The 22,739-nt window shown below is 33.5% G+C and overlaps 2 protein-coding genes, 1 long non-coding RNA gene and 1 other non-coding gene across 7 annotated transcripts; 1 reads left to right on the top strand and 3 right to left on the bottom strand.

The window, feature by feature from the left end:
• Positions 1–83: 83 nt before the first annotated feature.
• On the bottom strand, positions 84–155 carry TRNAA-UGC (transfer RNA alanine (anticodon UGC)). Its single transcript has one exon. It is a non-coding gene; the product is annotated as a tRNA-Ala (tRNA).
• A 4,653-nt stretch (positions 156–4,808) lies between these two features.
• Positions 4,809–6,305, bottom strand: LOC139428940 (uncharacterized). The gene is made up of 2 exons (XR_011639621.1): positions 6,240–6,305; positions 4,809–5,797 (listed from the first exon to the last, which is right to left on the bottom strand). It is a non-coding gene; the product is annotated as an uncharacterized lncRNA (long non-coding RNA).
• Positions 5,066–20,081, top strand: LOC111427198 (ATPase sarcoplasmic/endoplasmic reticulum Ca2+ transporting SERCA). Of its 4 annotated transcripts, none has more exons than XM_023062208.2 (11): positions 5,066–5,269; positions 6,885–7,020; positions 10,828–10,845; positions 12,454–12,536; positions 13,654–13,758; positions 13,822–15,594; positions 15,650–16,159; positions 16,212–16,345; positions 16,396–16,513; positions 16,571–16,688; positions 19,116–20,081. In XM_023062208.2, exons 2-11 carry the CDS (start codon positions 6,903–6,905, stop codon positions 19,142–19,144), a joined length of 3,006 nt encoding a protein of 1,001 aa, XP_022917976.1. In that variant the 5' UTR covers positions 5,066–5,269; positions 6,885–6,902; the 3' UTR covers positions 19,145–20,081. The 4 variants fall into 4 exon arrangements, with proteins under 4 accessions (XP_022917976.1, XP_022917977.1, XP_022917974.1 ...); XM_023062209.2 differs by having other exon boundaries at positions 18,818–20,081; XM_023062206.2 differs by lacking the exon at positions 19,116–20,081 and having other exon boundaries at positions 16,571–18,281.
• Positions 20,082–20,896: 815 nt separating this feature from the next.
• On the bottom strand, positions 20,897–22,688 carry LOC111427200 (choline/ethanolamine transporter flvcr2a-like). Its single transcript, XM_023062212.2, has 8 exons — positions 22,449–22,688; positions 22,297–22,399; positions 22,020–22,248; positions 21,833–21,970; positions 21,572–21,777; positions 21,405–21,511; positions 21,246–21,356; positions 20,897–21,195 (listed from the first exon to the last, which is right to left on the bottom strand). Exons 1-8 carry the CDS (start codon positions 22,604–22,606, stop codon positions 20,922–20,924), a joined length of 1,326 nt encoding a protein of 441 aa, XP_022917980.2. The 5' UTR covers positions 22,607–22,688; the 3' UTR covers positions 20,897–20,921.
• Between the last annotated feature and the right edge of the window lie 51 nt (positions 22,689–22,739).

Here is a 22,739-nt window from a genome sequence, read left to right as displayed (position 1 = left end):
GGATTGTATAAGTTATTAATTATATAATTAATAATAAATTATTATGAAAGTTTGTATTAATTAAGGAAACAAAAAAAAAAAGTTGGAGATGCCGGGGATCGAACCCGGGGCCTTTCACATGCAAAGCGAACGCTCTACCACTGAGCTACATCCCCTATATAAAACGAAGCAGATGTATGGTGCTATATAATTTAATCAACCATATGTATTATTTTTTAATTATTTAAAAAATTAAATATTAACATTTATGACAGGATAATATGACCACCATGATACCAAAACAGGAAGAACTTTATTGTCAAAGAATTATGTTTTCAATGAATTTGTTTTACTACAAGAAAAAAAATGTTTATTGAATATCCTTAAAATGCCACCCATAAATGTTGACATTTGTGCATTCTTTGAGTCTTACTTGAATAGCCACAGCTTTAGCGGACGACTCAACAATGATTGCAGACACAGAAGATGAACTACGATAGCTACTGTTGGCTTTTAAAAGATTAGCATGAACAAATGCTATGGTGATAGTTATAGAACCACATAGATATAAACTAGAAGTGAACGGCACACGATGGAGGAAGTAGTAGACTACACTTATTTAGGAGTAAGCTTATCGTCTTATAGAGAACTCAAGACGCCGAGAAAACACGTCAACAAATCAATCAGAATAGAGAGAGCACCAAGATCGACCATCTGGAGAAATAACTGGACGAATGAAAAGGAATAGACTCTCAAGGATTGCCAAAGATTACAGACTAGCAACCAAAATTCAGGTTGAATCACAAGAAATGTAGGCAAAACATTTAAAGATGTGAAATTAAGAGACTTTAGGTAATTTCAATTAAGGCACTTAATATGCTGATGTTCCATGTTGATGGAACCCAAGATCTATTTCAAAATTCAGCAGGGTTATTTGCCATAAATAATTTTTTTGGCAAAGTGAATCCGGAAAATTTACCTTTTTTGGAAATTGGCTGTGAAGCTCATGACATCGATGCGGATTGGCATCAATCCAGTAGCACATATTTTATCGATGTTTTTCGTCTAAGAAAAATGTGCATTTATCGTTAAAGATATGATGTAAATATTCTTCTATTGTTATATTGCCATTATATTGGGCATAAAATCTATTCTTCTATAAGTATCATCTCCTATAAGCTGGACTTAGCTTTCACATTGAGAAGCGCAGTGATTGGATAGTGCAGAAGTTTAATATTTTCAGCAATAATTTTTTTTAGTAAATAAAAGTATGAACCAATTTTTTTCCTATAATTTATTATTTTTAGAATAATTGATGAAATTACGAGAAAATCTAATCTTGGACGCAATGTTTAAAATTACACGAATAAAGACAAGATCATGCAAATATTTATGGGTGCGGCGAGATTTATTGGTCGTGAAATGCAATTATGGAGATAAAAGTTTAAACATAACAATTCAAATTCAAACAATTCTCAAGCGTTGCAATTTTTAGTGGTTTGGATCGTTTAAAATAAAGCTTGAAATTGTAAAAATAAATCAGTGCCATCTAAGAAGAGCAAGTGGCACTAAATAGTTTAAAATTAAAAATAATTACTTATTTTCTTTGGTATTTGTTGAATAAGTTATTTTACCGCGATGAAAATTCCCATCTATTTTGGTGTTCAATCGACTAGCTCGCGGAAAACCAGACCGTCTATCTATTTTTCTTGTATTTATAGACGATAGGAAAAATATGTATGTAGGTATTATTCCTGGGATTCCCAGACATAATAGGTACTTGTAATTTATTCAACAAAAACAATATTGATTCACTTTAAAATTAATTTCTAATAACATTAATATGATAATAATTTAAAATATATCTATGATCTCAATATATTAATAAAAGTGTGATGTTTTTGAAATAAATCTGTTTAGGGGAAAAACGTAAAAAAAATTAACAAGATTATTTGAACGTCCGTGGCCTACAACTGACTATAGTAAATGGCACGATGGACACATTGCGTTGTGCCTGATCCTGGCCGAACTGTAGGTGTTATTATTAGCAGACCTGAAACCCGGCTTCAGGCGTGGACCAGCAGTACGACGCCCCATAGGCAATAAAAATAATGGACGAGGAAAACATCTTGTGATCGACAGATAATCAACAGCAAAAATTCCTGTTCGATGAAAATACCGAACTTTTACGATACGATACATTATACATTTACATAATAAATCCCAAATTTAAACGTGATCAAATTTTTGAATTTCATTACATCTCTCTTAAATTAAAACCTCCTCCCATCGCTACGACACTTTATGCATATTAAGTTTGGATATTTTATGGATCAACGAACGTGGGTTTGTAAAATTTCGTTGGGTCGTCGTCCTGAAATTATAAAAGCCATACAGAACAACCATACCCATTGTTTCGATTTGAAATGTGCGTATTTACAAGTACGGTTTCGGGTCCAATGAAAATAACTTTAGATCAAAGAACGGTAGTTAATAAACATAAATCAAACCGTGGAGTATTAATAGTATATAATGTAATAGCGTCGGCGTATGTGGAGATCGAGATCGATAAAATCGAGCAATTCCAAACGACTCGGCTGGGTGATTTGATTAACTTTTAACTCTAAAATCTTTTTCACGAACCGTATCGTTGTTGTTGTGGTTTATTTTTTATTTTCATTCATTTGGCATCGTTTTAAATACAATCGTTAATTACGATTGCACAAGAACTATTTCAACCATCCGCGTTACAACGTCGTATCATTTGAGTCCGCGTTCCAAGTCTACATTCTCAGTCACTGACCATTGTTTATAATGAGTTTATTATGTCAATCAAAAGGTTTTAAGTAAATAATCACTTTATTAAAGGTTTATTTGTGAGTAACAGAAGAAGTCTTCCATCGTCTAATTTTTATTTTTGAATTGCTTTTTTAGATTTATACAAATATTCAACATTTCTTCAATAGAGATAAGCTTCTTTCTTGCAGCATCAACGTTCCTTAAACCTTCAAATAAATCATTACATCCAAACTCAACTTTGTTTAACTCCTCTGAACTTCGTTTTGTATTATTCCAGACATTTACTAATTTTGGTACGCTTAACCTAACATTTTCTTGTATTCTATATAGCGCCAAAGAGGGTTCATGAGCTAATCGCTTAAAGATGTCAGTTTGTTCCAGGATGATTAAATCAACGTTTATATCATTATTATTTTGCATATTATCAGTCATTAAATTACGATTAAGCAAATTAAATGACAGATTATTAAAGTCAAAAAAACTCCCCGGATAACAAATGCAATTATTCTTTATGACACAATTTATAATTTTTGAGTATACACATGTAAGTGTGTAAGTAAAGTAGTTTTTAGGTTCTCTCCCCTGCTACTCCATTGTTATTTTCCCTGGATCTATCACCACTGGTGTGATCCATGTAGTAATAGATGAATCTAGGTTTAAGTGATAGAAGTCTAAATGTCTAGACTTCTAGAAGTCTAGATAGAAGTCTTCCATCGTCACTGAGATGGACACAAACATCAGCCGTTTTTCTTTTTGTTCACGCACTCGTTGAGCAAATCAAGGTCAATCTTGTCAAGTTATCAAATCATTGTAAAAACAAGGTTATCGGTATCTCCTGTACTTAATGAGTTACTACTAAAAAAACCAAACACGGATAACTATGGAATCATTAAGCCTAACCGATGTTGCACTGCGATGGTGGGATAAGAAATATGTGTGCCTGTTGAATATGGTTTAAATATATTTGAATAATACCGTGAGTGTCCTGATTGTACTGATTAAACGATAATAAAACATTGAGAGGTGTCGACCAATTACATTCTATGCAGCAATGCAGAAACAGCCAAAGATGTTCAAGCATCTCCCCCAACAATGCTTGTGAAATGTATTCATTCTGCACAGAAAAAGACTTTGTAGTTCATTTTGATCTCATTTGGATATTTGTTTTTTTACTGACTCAATCTTTGTACAAAACGCCTAACCGATCATCACTTTATGGACGCCCAAGATATTTATTGAACCAACTATTATTACAAGGACAGTGACTGTTTACAATTTATTTACAACATAGAGAAATTTATTACTCATTATTAAGCATTTTTGATCGCATTCCTCGTTTAGCATGTACCATCATGGTAAAAATAGTCGAAAAGAATTTAGCGAAACATTAAATTCATCACAATCTCGTGCTTGAATTTTGGCGATTCTGTCTTTTCATATCCCTATGATATATTATATTATAGTCATATAGCCACCTATTAATCCCGAGAATACATCTGTTTTTATAAGACAACTTTACAAGACACTTTTTGTAAGACAATGTAATTTTCGCATTTTGTCATTTTCCAACGATGACTCAACCAGTGCTTAGGACATATCACGTAATGTGCATACCCGAAAGCTTCAAATAGTGAAAGTCCACCCATTAGAAAACAACAGACATAAACAAGGATTTTTATTCAGTTGGCAATCATAGATGCAACCTCTCGTGATACAAGTGTTAAATTGTGTTAAACAAGTGTTAGATTAATACTTGAAAAGTACTTGCAAAAACTTTTCAGTTCTAGGATAACATCTAGTACCGACTTTATTGAATTGAGAGCTAAATGTCCCTCACCATCTTTTGCAGAAACAAAAACTTACATTAGATGACATTATCAATTTTCCAAATAGAAGGAAATTGGTTTAAAAAAAAATTAAAAATATTTGTTACACTCATAAAGGCATCTATTAATGTTCTAACTGTTTTATATCACCGCTGTAATGTAGTCTACTAATCTAAAATAAATTAGATGTCATTAAAAAATTAATTCTACTTTGCTTAGGATTTTATTAATTAATACAACATGTTCTTGAATTACATTTTGGATTCTAAATTGTTATTGCTACTTTCTTAGATAGCTTTTTTGATAGAGTGCCTTAAAAAATAGTTTAAGGTATTAGGTTAAGAAGCAAAATGCACTGCAAGTGGTTGACTGATAGAGAAGGGAGACATTTTGGCAGAGTTCCAGAGACGTCGTCTTACCACAGGTAGGCACCGAGCTTATAAAAGCAACAGGGCCACTACATCGTCGGCCGTACGTCTTGAAGCGTAGTTCTCGTTGGTTTTCCCTTCGGAACATCTAATGGGGGCTAAGGCCTCTTAGTGTTTTTTTCTTTTTATTTTCCTTCTTTGCATCATAACGAATAACCAGTGATACATATTTTAATACAGTTGTTCCGGGACAACCGGTTAACCCACATTTGGATTTTTTTGTGTAAACGACAAAGGGTAAGTTTCTACATTAAATTTATAAAAGAAAAGTGGTACAGTGTCAAAAAATGAGTACGTGTTAAAAAGTTAAATTTCTTAGAAGTGAATCAAAAACGTTGGTTTTTTTTGGGGTGGTTTAATTTTTTCATTTCTGCATCATTATGTAATTTTGAGATGTTTTTGGAATACATTTTGGATTATTTTTCACCATCATCATAAACTGTCATAAAGTGGACGGGCAGATTGAGGAGCATTCAGACACTCTTGCCAAAATAATTAGAAGAGTCTTGCCGGTGATGTGCTAAAAACGGTTGCTGGTTGTTGGCAGGCCGCCCGATCCGGGCAGAGTGCGGTCCGTACAGATCTCAAAAACCGCAACTGCTGCCATTTCTGTATCAAGCCCGGCGCAGACGAAACTTTTCGACTACTGCCCAAAATTTTAAAAATACCGCCCGCAGACGGATTTTTGCCGAGCGCCAAAAATAAACAGAGAATGGTTTTAATGGGCCAAATCGAACGATCGAAACGTCGTTTTTACAAAATTAGCTGTGGGAAAAAAATATCATTTAAAAATAATCCATACTTTAACTGTTTTTGCAAAAAATTTAATTGGTACAATTTCTAGTAGGTGCCATAAATTTTAAACTCTAATTCAAATTAAATCAGACAAGTATTTTAAACATATCGTTATTTTAATGGTATATTTCTCTTTGTTATAACAAGCTAAACTTTAATAACCCACAAAAATTTTATTGTATTACCAAAAAGTTAATCAGTACTAATATTTACTCTTTTCTGGTTATTTCTTAAACATTCTTTATTAATAATTTGAAAAAGAAATTTATTATGTTATTTAAATAGTCATTTTATTTAATTGAATTGTTTTGAAGTTAGAAAAGAAAGAATTTGATAATTTAAAATTCGCGCGTCATTTTGTTATATCAACGAGCCAATCAGATGTGTCCACATGAGTAGTTCGTAAACCTACCAGTAAAAAGAAAAATTTTCGAGAATTTTCTTCGGTATTGACGCACTATTAGTGCGTAACAGTTCAAATTCGAACCCCCGTTGTTCGAGACGCCCATTACCACCTGGAACACGTATATTTCTTAAAATAAAATCGCAAAATACACTCTCCTTCGTCTATTTAAATCGGCGCCCGCGCGATGGCGCTCTAAGTTATACTCGTACAACTGTCAGCCGTTCGTAGAAGTCAGCAGTAGTTGTAAAATGTCGCTTGCGAAGACTTTACGCGGCGTCTCCGGTAGATAATTTTCTTGTTAACCAAGTGCCGACTGACACAGACGTTGCCTTAGTGCTTCTTAGGATTACTTACACTTAATTAACATTCGTTCCGTGTTCGCGAATTAAAGGACGGTAAGTCGAACCATGTGCCGTTTGAGGTTACTTTTTATCCACGATACACGTCATTACCATAAAACACGTCGAGTTACAAAGCAATTTCTATTGTCAAATAGTTTTTCAACACGGTATCGACTTATTACACTAAACAATAAATTTACATTAATCAAAATCATTCGATTTTAGGGCGAAGGAGACATAACCTCACTTCTCATAATTTGAAAATTCCTTTGTATTTCATTTAAATTGTTATAATTTAATTTTCTTTTAGTACCATCTTTAAGACGCAATGGAAGACGGCCATACAAAAACCGTCGAGGAGGTTCTGACGTACTTCAGCACCGATCCAGAAAGAGGATTAACGCCCGACCAGGTTAAGCGTAATCAACTAAAATATGGACCTAATGGTAAGTCTTTTTTGTACATTTATTTGTACAACACATCGTCGAATAGTGGCACAACCTATTAGCGATTATAAACAAAATGTGCCATCGAAAAACTCAAATCCACGCTCGAAAACTTGTGCAATATCTATAAGTAGCAATTCCTTGTGCTCACAAACGTGAATAATACAGGATTAGTTAGACAATGTTTACATGCTATTGATAAGATAGAAATCTTGCATCTTCTTGAGGATTTTTTTATTGTTTTGTTTAGGACATTGTTCCTAATTATGATCGTTTTTGTTGATTTTGACAAATAGACAATGTTTATGTGTATTCAGATAAGATAATGCCTCTTTGAATGAATCCTCTCTTATTTTTGTGATTAACTTTTGTTTGATTTTCCAAAATTATAAAATATTTCATTAATAAAATATTTCTGCTATTTTTGTTGAAGGTTGTGATAACACTTTTAAAGAAGCTTTTTTTAAAAATATTTCAAAATGAGTTGAAGTGGATAACATCATCTTATCAGTTATAAATCTAATGCAATAAATACTTCAACTCATCCCGCTAAATAATAAATCATCAGAAAATATGACACACTTTTCTTCTTATTCTAACCACATTTCCGAAGCATACTCTTCTAATTGGTTTAATGCTTAATGCAATTAACCTGTTAAGCATGAGGGGAGCAATTGATTTATTCCAACCTCTCCGTACGCGAGCAGATGTTAAGAAAACTTTAACAAGGTGCAGTGTTGCGGTGTTTTGAACTTTACAATCCATGAAAAGTAGATGCCGCTTTAAAAGTAAATTGCTTGCTCCTTTGAACCAAGCGTACGTTCTAGCGTGCCTTCGCTCGAGGTCACGTTATCGTCTAAAAAAGAAAAAAAGTTTAACTTTTACCCAATAATAGCGTGTTTTTATTTTCAAAAGATCCTTTGCGATAACAAATAGTTGTTGTTGCCTGTTAGTGTGAATACATGGTGTTTATAATATTATAATTATTGTTCGGGGTTGATTTGATAAATACGATGCGCCAATAAGCCGAGTTACTTTCTATAAAACGATCGCCGCTCCGCATTATAAAACGAACCGCAGATGCATGTAAATATTTACATAAAATACGACTTTGTTTTCACGATGGTTTGCGTCGTATGTAGGGTACAGCGACGCGATTCTCCGATTCTACCGACCACACACGACGTTGCATAAAAAAAAATGTTTAAACCGATTTTCAAAGGAAAATACCTTTAGTGACTTTTACCTTTTTGGACCACGTGGAGGATACTACCGCAAAGACGAAGATAAAAGTGAAACGTATTTCTTTGACGTCAATCTTGATGACCAACCACTTATTCTCGACCATGTATGACGCAAACAATCAGAATAAAAAAAAATGGTTATTTGCTTTGTTGTAATTATGAATTCCAAGTTAATTTCACAACTTTATTTAATAAAACGTAGTTTAAGTTTAATGAGTCTATTTGTTTTTTTAGCTACTAATGCTACAATTAATTTATTGATTCGTATTTGTTATTTCGTTTTGAAGTTTCTTAAATAATGTTTTCATTTCTTTTAGATACACACGTTTCAGTCATCTTGGTGTAACTTTCATTTCTATTAAATAATCAATGAATATCTTTATACGTTCGCAACTCATTGGCATTTTGTTATTCAAACTTTCCTTTCTTTATCAGTACATAAATCTCACCGTAAGTTGTTGCATTTTTGCTATATTGTATTTTCTAAGTATCATTCCACTCAGTATTTGAGTATATTAACTACATTAACTTGATGGTGTTTTCTTCGTATCTGCTTTTTATGCAATCTGTCTCAAGTTTTATTCTGTGGTGCTTCTTTGTCGATGGAAATTGGAAGTTTCAAGCAGATGCAAGAATTTTTAACAAGTTGAAAATTGGAACGTTAGTTGATTTTGTTTATATAGACATATTATGAAGCCTATTTCAAGGCATAAAAGAACATTGAACTACCGTCTAAGTTAGAACGTCTGAAAATGCTTTTACATCATGGACGCAATTTTAAAAATTTTTTCATAGCAGTGAAAATCATCACTTTGTCGAACAAATCATGTAGCGCACAACGCAGTTATGTAGTCTGGATTAGTACATTGGTTTCCATCATCCCATACTACCAGACTCGCTTAAATAACGTTTCTTAGTATGCGGATTATTTCAAATCGGGTAGAGTCTGCATTAGACGGTATTGACAACATTTGGTACTTATTGCATCTGTTATAAAAAGGCACATAGACTGCATTAAGGTCCGTAGATCCACTGTAATATTATTTCTGCTAAACGTAGTATCTGATGTCTACCTAGAATCTTGTAATTTATCTCTATCCTCTTTTCCTGGCGAATTAAACCTTTCAGGAATAAGCCGTCTTTGTAATCTGTTTTCATCATTAGGTTAACTGGAAGCTGTGTCTACTAGTTTTTACCCTTGATAGATTGATAAATTTGTTTTGTAGCTATTTCAATATGCTCACACTTTAGCAGTGGTATTAAATAAATCAAATTGGTGCAGGGGATATCAGATCTTTTACCGTTTTTTCCCAAGGTAATTTTCAAATATTATACTTAAACTATTTAGAATTTTTCGTTGGTGGACGCGTCATATTTAACTATCATATCCGTGACGTGGAGAAGCCCTGAACATAAATTCCGAGTGATGACTCAAAAATTAATAAGGCTAAGTTTTTAGCATGCTTTAAATTAACGTCGAAACTAAAAACAACGACACTAAATATATTTTTTATTTTCAATCCATTTTAAATAATAAAAATCATAAACAATATATAATTCGCATTAGTTGTTATCATTTCATAATTTCCTATTTTTTAATTTGTCATCAGATGCTTATCGTTTTTGGTTTCCGGTAGTTTATTATTTAAAATCCGCCTCTGGTGTATTAATAGGTTTGATTAAGTTAAATAAAATTAATCTCGACGGTGGAGCCACCTCTTTAGTCTTCATGATTCAGACAGAAAATGTTCCAAATACTTCTTGTGTCTGCTTTGTTTACAACTGGAGTCTGCAGAATTCAAAACAGAACCTAACACGTTGCTGGCCGTCGTTTTATTTATAACTCTAAGACCAAAAATAGCATGTTCAGGTGTATTTACGCGTGTTCTATCTTAAAGGATTTGCAAGACCGTTTATAAAAAAAGTTGTTGTTGTGGTTTAAGTTAATTAGAGTGTTCATGTAAATAAAATAAGATTTGTATAAGTGGGAAAAAATATTTAATATATTTTATTATCTTGGGCTAATATTCTAACACGTATTAATCTAATACATTATTTACAATGATTGATAGGTTTCGATGCATTAATTATCTATCTCCCGTTCAGATAGTTCACTTGCTTGATTTAATTGGTTGTGTAAATAAATCGAAGTTTGCTGTATAGTTTATCCTGCCAATCTTGCGATTGTAGCGAGACGATGAGCACGGTTAGAGGCATTCAGTATGCTATGCGAATAGCAAAAGGATATACATACACAACATACACCAATTACGTCACGAGTGACGTCTATAATGACCTTCTAGTTGAGCTATTATCATACGGAGCTGATGGTATTGCTTAAGTTTCGTAAAGTTTTTCACGTTCAGTTCGTTTTCTTGCATACGGGACGGCGAAATGGCCGAAAAGATGAAATCCGAGCGTGGACTTGGCATTTTTTCGCGTGTACATAAATGTATGCGAACGCAAAAGCGTACCTGGTCTATTATTAAGCTTCCCCACTACCTTTTTCCCCGTCTATATTCGTGATCAAATGCTGACTGTTTGTTTTCTATCTCTGTTACAGAATTGCCCGCAGAAGAGGGTAAGTGATAACCGAACAAGCGGACCGCTTAAATATTTACAACAGTTAATTGGATCGCGGGGATTTCGTTGCCGTTTGATGTCGGATTGTGAGGGATTTTATGGGGACAGTTTCTTTAATTTTTCTTTTTTACTATTGAAAATCATGCACCTGGTTTAGTTTATAGTGGTAATAAATAACAATATAACAGTCATGTAAGAAACTAATTTATTTTACCAAGACGGGCATAAAAGTATTTGTTTTCTTATACATCACAGTATATCCCGCGGAAAACTGCTTATAATAATAAATTTCACTCTTCAAATATTAGATTTTATCTAATATTTATCAAAGAATTCGATTTTTATTTAAATTGAGGTTACGAATCTGTTTACGATTTTTAAATTAACTTGAATGTATTGTTCACGTGTAAATTTTAAAAAAACTTTTAAAAAACATGAAAAGATTTGAAGTGATTCATCTCAAACCGGATATTTTCTCAATCCAGACAAAATCGCGTTGGTTATATTCGGAGATAAAATTATCTTTATTTACCACACGTGTTTTCACCAAAATAACTTGGAATAAAACGAATATAAAATTTTCTAAGCCAGTTTAACGCGTCGCACCACAATGCGTTTATTACGCAACGAACGTATTAATTTTTAATATTGCTACGACGTCACTACACGAGTTGTAAACTCGTATCGGGTTTGCGCAAAGATTTTTTTATAGTTCCGGTTGATTAGTTATTAGTAAAAACTTACACATAAATTATTTCAATAAACTCAAGTTATTTCATTTGAAGAAAATGTATTAAAAATAAGGAAATACTTGAAGGTTTAAATCTGGTGAGCCCCTTAAATATAGATTTACGATCGTGAATATATATCTTCAGAATGTTTCACTCGTTGCGTAACATACAAAAAGATACCGGCGCAGACATCGCGAAAACAAGCGTGAGAAATAAGAGACAGCGAATATGATAACAGTTTATTTCAGGGAATTGGTGAAAACGTGTGAATGAAGAACTTCAGTTTTTTTGGCCCGTTCAGTTTTAGAAAATATGAAGGCGTTAAATATATTCATCATGTAATTCGCGGGTTATAAATTGCAAGTGACTTATTGTTGTTTGAAGATCGGTTAAACTCGTGAACAATGTAAATACCATTACCAGTAGTAGTCATACTTCAAATTTTAAAGTCTATTATTAGATGGCGGCGAATCATAATAAATACTTAAAAAATACCTCTCGAAACAATCGAGATTTATACGATAACCTAATAAAACGGACGCTATATAAAAGTAATTGGTTAGGCGGTTACCTTAAATCTATTGCCGGATAATCAGTTGAGTTTTGGTATCATCGCCCGATTCCGCTTTGTTATGATTTTACACAATTAAATTAGACCAGGTGCATGTTTCGGATTTATTGAACTGCGGATAGTTAAACTGTTTACGTGCGAGATCCCCGAAATAACTTTACAGACTGTTTTAAAACTGTACAACAGAACTTGAAGAAGAAATAAAATTTCCTTGACCCTTCTGTTCAAAATAGTTTAAGCGGCTAATTTGGTTAAACTGAAACGTACTAATTGATTATGTTTTCCTTTAATTTTCTAATTTTAGGCAAGTCCATATGGCAATTAGTTCTAGAGCAATTCGATGATCTTCTAGTCAAGATTTTATTATTAGCCGCTATTATTTCATTTGTAAGTATCATAAATAAAAATTTTAAAAAACTCAACCTATACAAATGTACGTATTTGTAAACGGACATTTAGCCTAAATAAGCTTGCTCGGGAAGCGACATTGGGAATACGACATAACCGTCTAATAATAATAATTGCTCGTTTCCTTATGTTTAATAGCGTCGGCACGTCTGCTCAATTTACCTAGTTATGCAGAATGAAAAGCGGCCAAAATTTGAATTTGATGAACGATTTCAGTTTTTAAATCTTTGTCGCCAGGGTAGTTGATCAAGTCCGAGCACAAAGTTCCTGTTTATACTAATTCTAACCTACGTAGATTTTTAAAATAAAACCTGTAGTAAATTGTTAGCTTGGCCGCAAAAACAAACCGGCCGTTAATTGATCGACGACGGACGCGTGAAAACGGATCGTGTAAATACACAGTCGGATTGATTGAAATAAATAATTAAACGTTTCCTACTTACGACCATATAACTGGCTTTAAATTTAGATTTAAAATATCGTAGGTAACCTTACTTATCTGTTACGACATGATATGTGTTAGATACCAGTCGTAAAACTACCTATTTCAAGTTGTGATTTTATTCTGAGTTTAATATTACAAGTTCATTTTAGCAACGGAATTTGTTAATTCAACTTTCACTCCGTACCGTTATTGCTCCGGTTCTTGCATCCTTTAATATTCATTATAAAACGGAAATTGGACGAGAATATTAAATTTTTAATAATAGTTTATAACGAGGTGTCTAGAAAAAACTTTCATCACAATTATAGAATTCCTGATGATAGGTTGAAAATCCTTCATTTCCCACATCTTCACATTCGTAAATAAACCTGATTCAGGATGCACTCGTTATTAGCTACCGCCCAGTTCTGGGTCGATAGAGCAATAAATCGGAACTCTAGCAACTCCCGGAATGTAGGTGCTCGCCTATCTAGGACCACAAAAAAATTATCCAGATCGTTAGATATCAAAAGAAATTTTTTCGAGGCGCCTTTCATAAGTGCTTCACGTTTTATGTGGATTAATTTTAATACCCTTTCCGTTTTACGGTTATTTTACGAGCTCTCTATTGAATGTATGTATTTCAAGTAAACGAACGATCTTATTTTACAGGTCCTCGCGCTATTCGAAGAGCACGACGGAGCATTCTCCGCTTTCGTAGAACCTTTTGTAATTCTCCTTATCCTAATTGCTAATGCAGTCGTAGGTGTATGGCAGGTAAAATTACAATTTCCTTTTTAAAATATTTATTATCTCATTTTTTTAATTGAATATTGATAGGAACGTAATGCTGAATCGGCCATTGAAGCCCTTAAAGAATATGAACCCGAAATGGGGAAAGTTCTTCGAGGCGACAAATCGGGTATTCAAAAAATCAGAGCAAAAGACATTGTACCTGGGGACATAGTCGAAGTGTCTGTCGGTGACAAGATCCCGGCTGATATTCGTTTGATAAAAATTTTTTCGACGACGCTTCGTATTGACCAGTCTATCCTCACAGGTGAATCCGTCTCGGTAATTAAACACACCGATGCCATACCCGACCCTAGAGCTGTAAATCAAGACAAAAAGAACATTTTGTTCTCCGGTACGAATGTAGCCGCAGGAAAAGCTAGAGGTATCGTTATTGGCACAGGTTTGAACACTGCTATTGGTAAGATCAGAACGGAAATGTCAGAAACTGAAGAAATTAAGACACCACTCCAACAAAAATTGGACGAATTTGGCGAACAATTATCCAAAGTAATCTCAGTAATCTGCGTTGCTGTCTGGGCTATTAATATTGGACATTTCAACGATCCGGCTCATGGAGGTTCCTGGATCAAAGGGGCTGTGTACTATTTCAAAATCGCTGTAGCTTTAGCCGTCGCAGCTATTCCAGAAGGTTTACCTGCTGTCATCACTACTTGTCTTGCTCTTGGAACACGCAGAATGGCTAAAAAGAATGCGATCGTTCGTTCCTTACCGTCCGTAGAAACTTTAGGTTGCACTTCCGTTATTTGCTCCGACAAAACCGGCACGTTAACGACCAACCAAATGTCCGTATCAAGAATGTTCATCTTTGATAAAATTGAAGGTGGTGATAGCAGCTTCGCAGAGTTTGAAATCACCGGATCCACTTACGAACCAATTGGTGAAGTTTTCTTGAAGGGTCAAAAGGTGAAAGCGGGCGATTATGAAGGTCTTCATGAAATATCGACAATTTGTATAATGTGTAATGATTCTGCCATTGACTTTAACGAGTTTAAACAAGCTTTTGAAAAGGTTGGCGAAGCTACTGAAACTGCCCTAATCGTTCTTGCTGAAAAAATGAATCCATTTAACGTTGCCAAAACTGGAGATCGTCGTGCTTCTGCCATTGTTGTTAGACAGGACATCGAAACAAAATGGAAAAAAGAATTTACATTGGAATTCTCCAGAGATCGTAAATCTATGTCTTCATATTGCGTACCACTTAAACCATCCAAATTGGGTACTGGACCGAAATTGTTCGTTAAAGGAGCTCCGGAAGGTGTTTTGGACAGATGTACACACGCCAGAGTTGGAAGCACCAAAGTTCCACTTACCAACACCCTTAAGAATCGTATCCTCGATGTTACTCGTCAATACGGCTGCGGACGCGATACCCTTCGTTGTTTGGCTTTGGCCACCGCCGATAACCCAATGAAACCAGAAGAGATGGATCTTGGTGACTCCACCAAATTCTACACATATGAAGTTAACCTTACTTTTGTTGGTGTCGTTGGAATGTTGGATCCACCACGTAAAGAAGTATTTGATTCGATTGTAAGGTGTCGTGCTGCTGGTATTAGGGTAATTGTTATTACTGGTGATAACAAGGCTACTGCTGAAGCTATCTGTAGGAGGATTGGTGTATTTGGTGAAGATGAAGATACCACCGGCAAATCATACTCCGGACGTGAATTCGATGACTTACCTACTAGTGAACAAAGAGCTGCTTGTGCGAGAGCCAGATTATTCTCTAGGGTAGAACCTAGCCATAAATCCAAGATTGTTGAATATTTGCAAAGTATGAATGAAATTTCTGCTATGGTAAGATTTAATACTAAATTGATTTAGTATCGTTAAAAAATATGTTTCTGTTTAGACTGGTGATGGTGTGAACGACGCTCCCGCTTTGAAAAAGGCCGAAATTGGTATTGCTATGGGTTCCGGTACAGCTGTAGCTAAATCAGCTTCCGAAATGGTATTAGCTGACGACAACTTCTCTTCAATCGTAGCTGCCGTGGAGGAAGGTCGCGCTATCTACAACAACATGAAACAATTTATTCGTTATCTCATCTCCTCAAATATTGGGGAGGTCGTTTCCATCTTCTTAACTGCCGCTCTTGGCCTCCCTGAGGCTCTCATTCCTGTACAACTTCTCTGGGTTAACTTGGTTACTGATGGTTTGCCAGCCACTGCTTTAGGTTTCAATCCACCCGACTTAGATATCATGGACAAACCACCTCGTAAAGCTGATGAATCTCTTATTTCTGGATGGTTGTTCTTTAGGTATATGGCTATTGGTGGATATGTAGGAGCCGCTACCGTAGGTGCTGCCGCTTGGTGGTTCATGTTTTCACCGTATGGTCCACAAATGAGCTATTGGCAATTGGTAAAGTCAATAAGTTTTGAGAGATTTAATATTTAAACTTTTTTGTTTAAAGACTCATCACTTATCTTGCATGCCTGGTGTGGAAGAATTCAAAGGAGTTGATTGTAAAGTGTTTACTGATCCACATCCTATGACAATGGCTTTATCTGTATTGGTTACAATTGAAATGTTAAACGCTATGAACAGGTAATTGAAAAAATTAAAATATTAAAATTTTTTTGAAACATTTTCCTTAGCTTATCAGAAAATCAATCACTTATCGCTATGCCACCATGGAGTAATTTATGGTTGATTGGTTCCATGGCTCTTTCATTCAGTTTGCACTTCGTCATTTTGTACGTTGAGGTACTTTCGGTATGTTGTTGTTCAATTAATTTTGAATTACATTAATTAATTAAAAAAAAAAATTAGGCGGTATTCCAAGTGTGTCCACTGACCGTGGAAGAGTGGGTGACGGTGATGAAGTTCTCGATACCTGTAATCCTGCTGGACGAGACGCTCAAGTTCGTCGCGAGGAAGTTCACAGACGGTGAGAGCCCCATTTACACTGTGCACTGGATTGTATTGATGTGGGCGGTGTTTTTCGGTGTATTGCGAGTGTGTCCCTTGTAACTTGGACCGCGCCTCCATTTGACGAGGCCGCCGGTGGTGCGCGGACGGGTGCCTTGCGTAGGCCCCGCGTGCGTGAGTTAATAGTTGAATGTTTTCTCTCCTCATCCTTTTAATCATTTTGTTTATTATTTTCTTTTACTATTTTTTCTCGCGGAAAGACCAAATTTAACGAATTGAACTATTGATTGTCGATTAGTAACGATTTCGATTGAGGACAAATTTTTTTTCTTTAATGTAGCTAATTTTTTCGATATATTTTTTCTTTTGATATTATTTATCCCCTGTCTTTAGTTTTTATATAGTGAAAGTAAAAGTCTTTGATTTGGAAGGTTTTGATACACTCAAGGAAGTGAACCTAGTGAATTCATGTGGTTTTGTGAATATTTGTTACTTATTTAACAGGAATAATGATAATAAATGAAAAGTTTGATTTCAGCTAGTTATCTACATACTGTGATATATTTAATTGTCTTGCTTTTGGAGTAATTGAACAGTTTTTTTTGTAACATAATAGGATGGTTGTAATTTTTGATAATTTGAGCAAGGCAAGTTTGCAAAATTTACATTAAACCGATTTTACCGCAATTTTCTTTAATTACATATCGTTTCAAATCGTTGAAAGTTCATAAAGGAATTAGTACAAAAAATATATCAGACGGATGTGGAAAATTTTATAAACATCTTATAAATCTATTGATACTTAGGAGTTAATATCAAACCAAAATCCATAAAATTATGCATGTTTATTTTTTAATTTTTCTTCCCAATTAATCTTAATTTATTTCTCCAAAACAAATAATTTACTTAAATATCGAATGCATATTTAACAAGGCCCCTTCAAAGAAATATAAAAAAGATTTAGTGTGTATGTTTATTAATCAAATTGAAATGATTGACTCTCATCGGAATATAAACAGGCAAGTTGATTACATTCAATAATTATTTTGGTTATATTTGGCAATGAAGAACATTAAGAATATTGTATAGGTAACAAAAAATTATTAAACAGCATGTTATTTATACATACATATATTGAATGAGTATGTTAGAATCGATTAACCCTTAACGTTTGTTTTTTTTTAAACTAATGAATAAATTTGAAAACACTATACATAAATTCTTGTATAAAAAATGAAATAAACTACTTACTAGATTTAAACGGTAAATTTTTACTCTTAAAATAGCGAAATTTAGTAAAAATACCTGTTGTTAAAGTCTGTTAAATGTAGTAAGTAATTTTTTAGCGGGAGTGTTTCTATACGTTTGTCCTATTATTTATTTGTATTTTATAAGGATCGACGAAACTTCATGGGAAAAATCTTTGCGTACAGGGTGTTTTGGTATTGATGCCCATTAATTTGGACATCCTGTATACGAGTTAATTAATAAATAAAATAAACAAAAATAAATTAAACGATCGGTTTTCGATTGGCAAATGGAAATCTTGTATATATGTTGTGTAACGGACGAAAGCAGTAAAAATAATAAAGTTTTCAATGTTTGATACTTACCTTTTCGTTTTTGGTGCACATTTGAGTGAACAAATACTAACAGTAACCGTGTTAAATTAAATATTGCACACAACCAGTATGCCGTGCACGTTGTTTATAAAATGGGATGATAATAATAAGTGCAGAGTGTGAAGAAACGGAAGGACTATTTTGGAACGCTCTGTATAGATAGCGATTTACACTACACTGTAAAAAAATATACACAAATGGTTTTTGTAGTGTAAGCGACTAACTTTTTACTAATGACTATTGCATTTAGACATTTTTTGATCTAAGCTATGGTCTCATATTTGGATAAAACATGTAAGTAAATTTATCCTATTTTGTTGATTCAAATGGTTTTTTTTTGTAAAAATTAAATTCAACACTTTGTTGTTAAAGTCAGGGTGGGTAATAAAGAGTGATCAAGTAACATTCCCCACAATGACGAAATGATCTTTATGACCCACCCTGTACTATTATTTTTTTACAATTTTTTATACATAATTTCATTTCATTATGAAAACACAAACTAAATACATTATTATTTTCACAGTGCCGAAAGTGATGTACAGAGAATAAGCTCAACATAGTGACAGTTTGAGCCCCGGAGTGAAGTGACACCGACCTAAAACACAAAAGTCCAAAAGTAGTGGCCCACTCAAAGAAAAAAAAATTCTAACAGCTTAAATCCGCTTCACCCCTTTTCACCTGCAAATTTAATTTTCGTTTCCAAACACTTACACCTTCTTCTCTGGAAATTTCTATGTCATTTCGTAAATAACTCGCCTGCACAGTAATTTAATTACTTAAAAATGTAGCTTAATGCGTTCTGTTTTAATTATCTGTTGCAGTTGGAGAAGTAGTCGTTGATAAATGGTAATAAAAGAAGACTTTCAATAACAAAAAGTCCAGCTCACAATCGTTGCTTGTTACGATTCTGTTATCTTCGTTTTTGTTTCTTTTTCTTCATTCTCTTCTGCGCTTTATATCCTTTTCATTGAAATTAAATCCCTTTTTTCCTCGAAATTTAAAAAATCACAATCTACGTTGTTCTTAATTGTATAATTATTATTAATTCTTTTACCCAGTTAACGATTAGTGTTTATTAAAAAAAATCGTAATGATGGAAGAATTTCTACCATTAAGAAATCAAAAAATTACAAAAAAAAAGACGTAATATTTTTCGACACGCCGAGAAGATGGAATTTTTAAATAAAGGAATGCAAAAACCTGTGATGATGTCACAAAAACTTACTGTCCTACGTCCTAGAGTTATTAAATGAAAATAACACTTATCGAATTGTAAATAGAGAAATATTAATAATGTATTTAAGATATATAAAGTAAATAATATATTTATTTTAATAATGATAAAAACCCGATTTTTTTGTTGAAAAATCGAAAAAAAAATCGGCGGATGCTCGGACGGTACGAAGTTGGCTACGATAGACTTCCAGATAAATATAGAAGGGGATGTAGCCCCTTCATCACAAACTGATTGTTATGTCGCTACTGTACTTCATTTTAATTTTATTTTGTTACTAGTGAGTAAGGTGGAGACGCTATCAAGCGATTCTCGTACTTCATCGGTTATAATCTCATCTTTCAAGCACCAAAATCATAAATTAACGTTGACGTTCTTTTGCGTCGGGCGTGCGATTGGTCACCACTACCACAAAACATGTTCGAGCCGGTTTCGAACCGTTCTGTTTTGTAGCGTCCGCGCACATTGTACAGTTTTATTTCAACGCATCAGTTTTGTAAAACACATTTGTGTAAATAAAGTCGATGGCCTTAATTGGCCATCTTATTCCCAATTTGATTTTGTTTTTCTTATAATTATCTTTTAATAACTTAACCTTCCAATACACAGGTAGTAGGTTTAGTGTTAGTTCTACTTTTAGTTCAATAACAATATACAACAATCTAGAAACATTCGGGTTTAGCCCTGCGTCCCTCAAGACTGCTAAACCCGAATGATTCTAGTTCTAGGTCTTGTGTTAGTTCTAGTGATAGTGTAAAACTACAACTAACACTAGAACTAGAAACATTCTTCAGACGCACGGCCAAACCGGATACTTTCTAAGTCTAGTATTAGTTCTAGTTTTTGTTCAATAAAAATATACAAGAAAGCTAGAACTAGCACTAAAACTAACTAGAAACTAGATCAGACACTACACCTGATCAACAGTTCAATTCTGCAGTTTATTTGATAAAGCTGCAATATGATGACCAGTTTTAGATAGAATGTTGACTGGGGTTAGTTTTGTTTACAAATGTCAATCATCCTCGGAAAGAATGTTGCGTAAGGTTAGTTTTGTTTTGCAATGCCAATTAAACCGTGAAGGAATATTATGTAAGGTTACTTTTCTTTTGTAATGTTAATTATACCGTGAAGGAATGTTAGGTAAGGTTAGTTATTGTTTACAAATGTCAATCATCCCGGGAAATAATATTCTTTAAAGTATTTTAGAAAACAAAAGTCGAAACGTCTGAAGACGCACGGCTAAACCCGAAACTTTCCAAGTCTAGTTTTAGCATCTTCAGACGCACAACAGTTCACAAATATTAAAATTTATTAGAATTGTTTTTTGCATTGTGCCAATAAAAGACGAAAAATTGCTTGCGTGTATTGAGAGTTTAAAATATACATTTATTTAATTTGAAATTCCATTATTAACATTTAATCTTCGAAGATTATTTGATATAAACAATGTTGAAAATGAACATAATGTTAATACAATTGCTATTGTGATGTTTGTCCAAAGAAAACCGATTGCACCGATTAACCCGTCTACTATAACAACAAAAATTAAACCGAATGCCAAAATTATTGCGTTTAAAGATGCCAATGTGATAGATTCGGGTTCTGGATAAGTTAGTTCCATTGCGTATTCGAAGCCAACCGCTAAAGATCCAGAAATGAAAAATCTGAAATGTTTTTGTTAATTTAAAAAAAAAATGCTTTGTTTAAGTAGTACCCAAATAACACTATAATGACAAATACACTCGTTTCTTGTTGCTCCTCTAACAAAAAAGCTGCCCCCAAGAAAAACAAGGATCCCAAAAAGATAATTGTAAACGTTGTTAATCTAAAATTAAACTTATAATTTTGAGTATTAAAATTTAACTTTATCTACTTGAATCTGTGAGTTTTATCTAAAATTACACCAAAAATGATACTTCCACCAACACCACCAACTAAAATAGCTACCAAAGCTATTAATCCAGCATCTTCTTCACCTTCCTAAAATATATCAAAAGAAGATTAATTAGCTGACTTTGTATAAGATGTTTTGTACATTACCGGAAAATAATTTAAATAAATAGTATTAAACTCTATTCCAAAAGTATTCCAAATTCCATTACTAAGTCCAATTGCGATTATAAGAAATAAAAAGTCGCGATTGGTGAATATGTTTTTGAGTGACTTAAAATAATCTAATTTTATTGGATTTGTGGAAGCCATAAATTGAATTTGATTTGGTGGTGTATAGGGTTTAGCCCTGAAAACTAAACAAATTAGTTATTCATTGAAAAAATATTCTGTTACACATTTAAAACTTACACATAATTGTTAATGCAAAAGAAACCAACGTTACAATTAAATTATACAACACCAATTGGTACAATTCATCACCAACTTCTTCGAGATCATCATGGTTTGCAACCACTTTAGGTGGTACAAAACAACCAATAGCAACCCCTTAAAAATCATCATAATAATCGTACACAAATGGATAATTATAACCAACCTAATTGTGTGCCAACAACAGCAAAAGCTGTAGCTGTTGAGACTTCATCTTTTCCAAACCAAACAGCTGCTAATTTCGATGGAATACTCATCATAAAAACTTGTCCGATAGCACAAAATGTTTGCCCTATTAAAACTACGTAATATTTGTCTTGGTGAATTGAAAATAGTTTGATTAACGTCCCTACGGTGGTTAAGAATGAGATGCCCAAAGAGATTTTTCGTAAATCCTAAAAAATTCTTGGTTTATTGAGTGGTGACTTAAAATAATTACGCACATATTTTTCCATTAAATAACTAACTGGGATGAATAAAACTATGTAACCAATCATGAATACCAAAGAAGTCCAACTAACATCAAACGTTTCTAAATCATAATAACTAAAAAATATCATTTAACAAAGAAGATTCGCATTAAATTATTACTTACCGTTTTACGATATTGGTGATAATACTAAATTGAAGATATTGCGCAAAATTCATGCACGAATAAAAACAGAATATAAACAAAACAACCCATCTGTATTTATATAATTTAAAATCAACACTTCCAGGTTCATTTAAATCAACTTCTCGGTTATTCTCCATGATCACGGATTAAAAAAAATACTTGTTAAGTGGGCAAACACACCAGGTGAATACCACACAATGTCATAACACTCTAACTTTTGAAGTGTATAAAAGATAAGAGATAATATTAATCAGAATAGTGTATGTCAGT

This window comes from Onthophagus taurus, chromosome 2 (genome assembly GCF_036711975.1).
Source record: "Onthophagus taurus isolate NC chromosome 2, IU_Otau_3.0, whole genome shotgun sequence".
Lineage (NCBI taxonomy): Eukaryota > Metazoa > Arthropoda > Insecta > Coleoptera > Scarabaeidae > Onthophagus > Onthophagus taurus.
This window is presented reverse-complemented; position numbering and strand designations above follow the sequence as displayed.

Bases quoted from the DNA above. Each gene is read 5' to 3' on its own strand.
- LOC111427198 (XM_023062206.2), top strand. From the start codon at position 6,903: ATGGAAGACGGCCATACAAAAACCGTCGAGGAGGTTCTGACGTACTTC. The intron at 15,595-15,649 runs GTAAGATTTAAT...GTTTCTGTTTAG, and splicing joins TGAATGAAATTTCTGCTATG to ACTGGTGATGGTGTGAACGA. The intron at 16,160-16,211 runs GTAAAGTCAATA...TTTTGTTTAAAG, and splicing joins AAATGAGCTATTGGCAATTG to ACTCATCACTTATCTTGCAT.
- LOC111427200 (XM_023062212.2), bottom strand. From the start codon at position 22,606: ATGGAGAATAACCGAGAAGTTGATTTAAATGAACCTGGAAGTGTTGAT. The intron at 21,971-22,019 runs GTTGGTTATAAT...ATGATTTTTAAG, and splicing joins TGTTGTTGGCACACAATTAG to GGGTTGCTATTGGTTGTTTT. The intron at 21,778-21,832 runs GTAAGTTTTAAA...TAATTTGTTTAG, and splicing joins TTTTGCATTAACAATTATGT to TTTTCAGGGCTAAACCCTAT.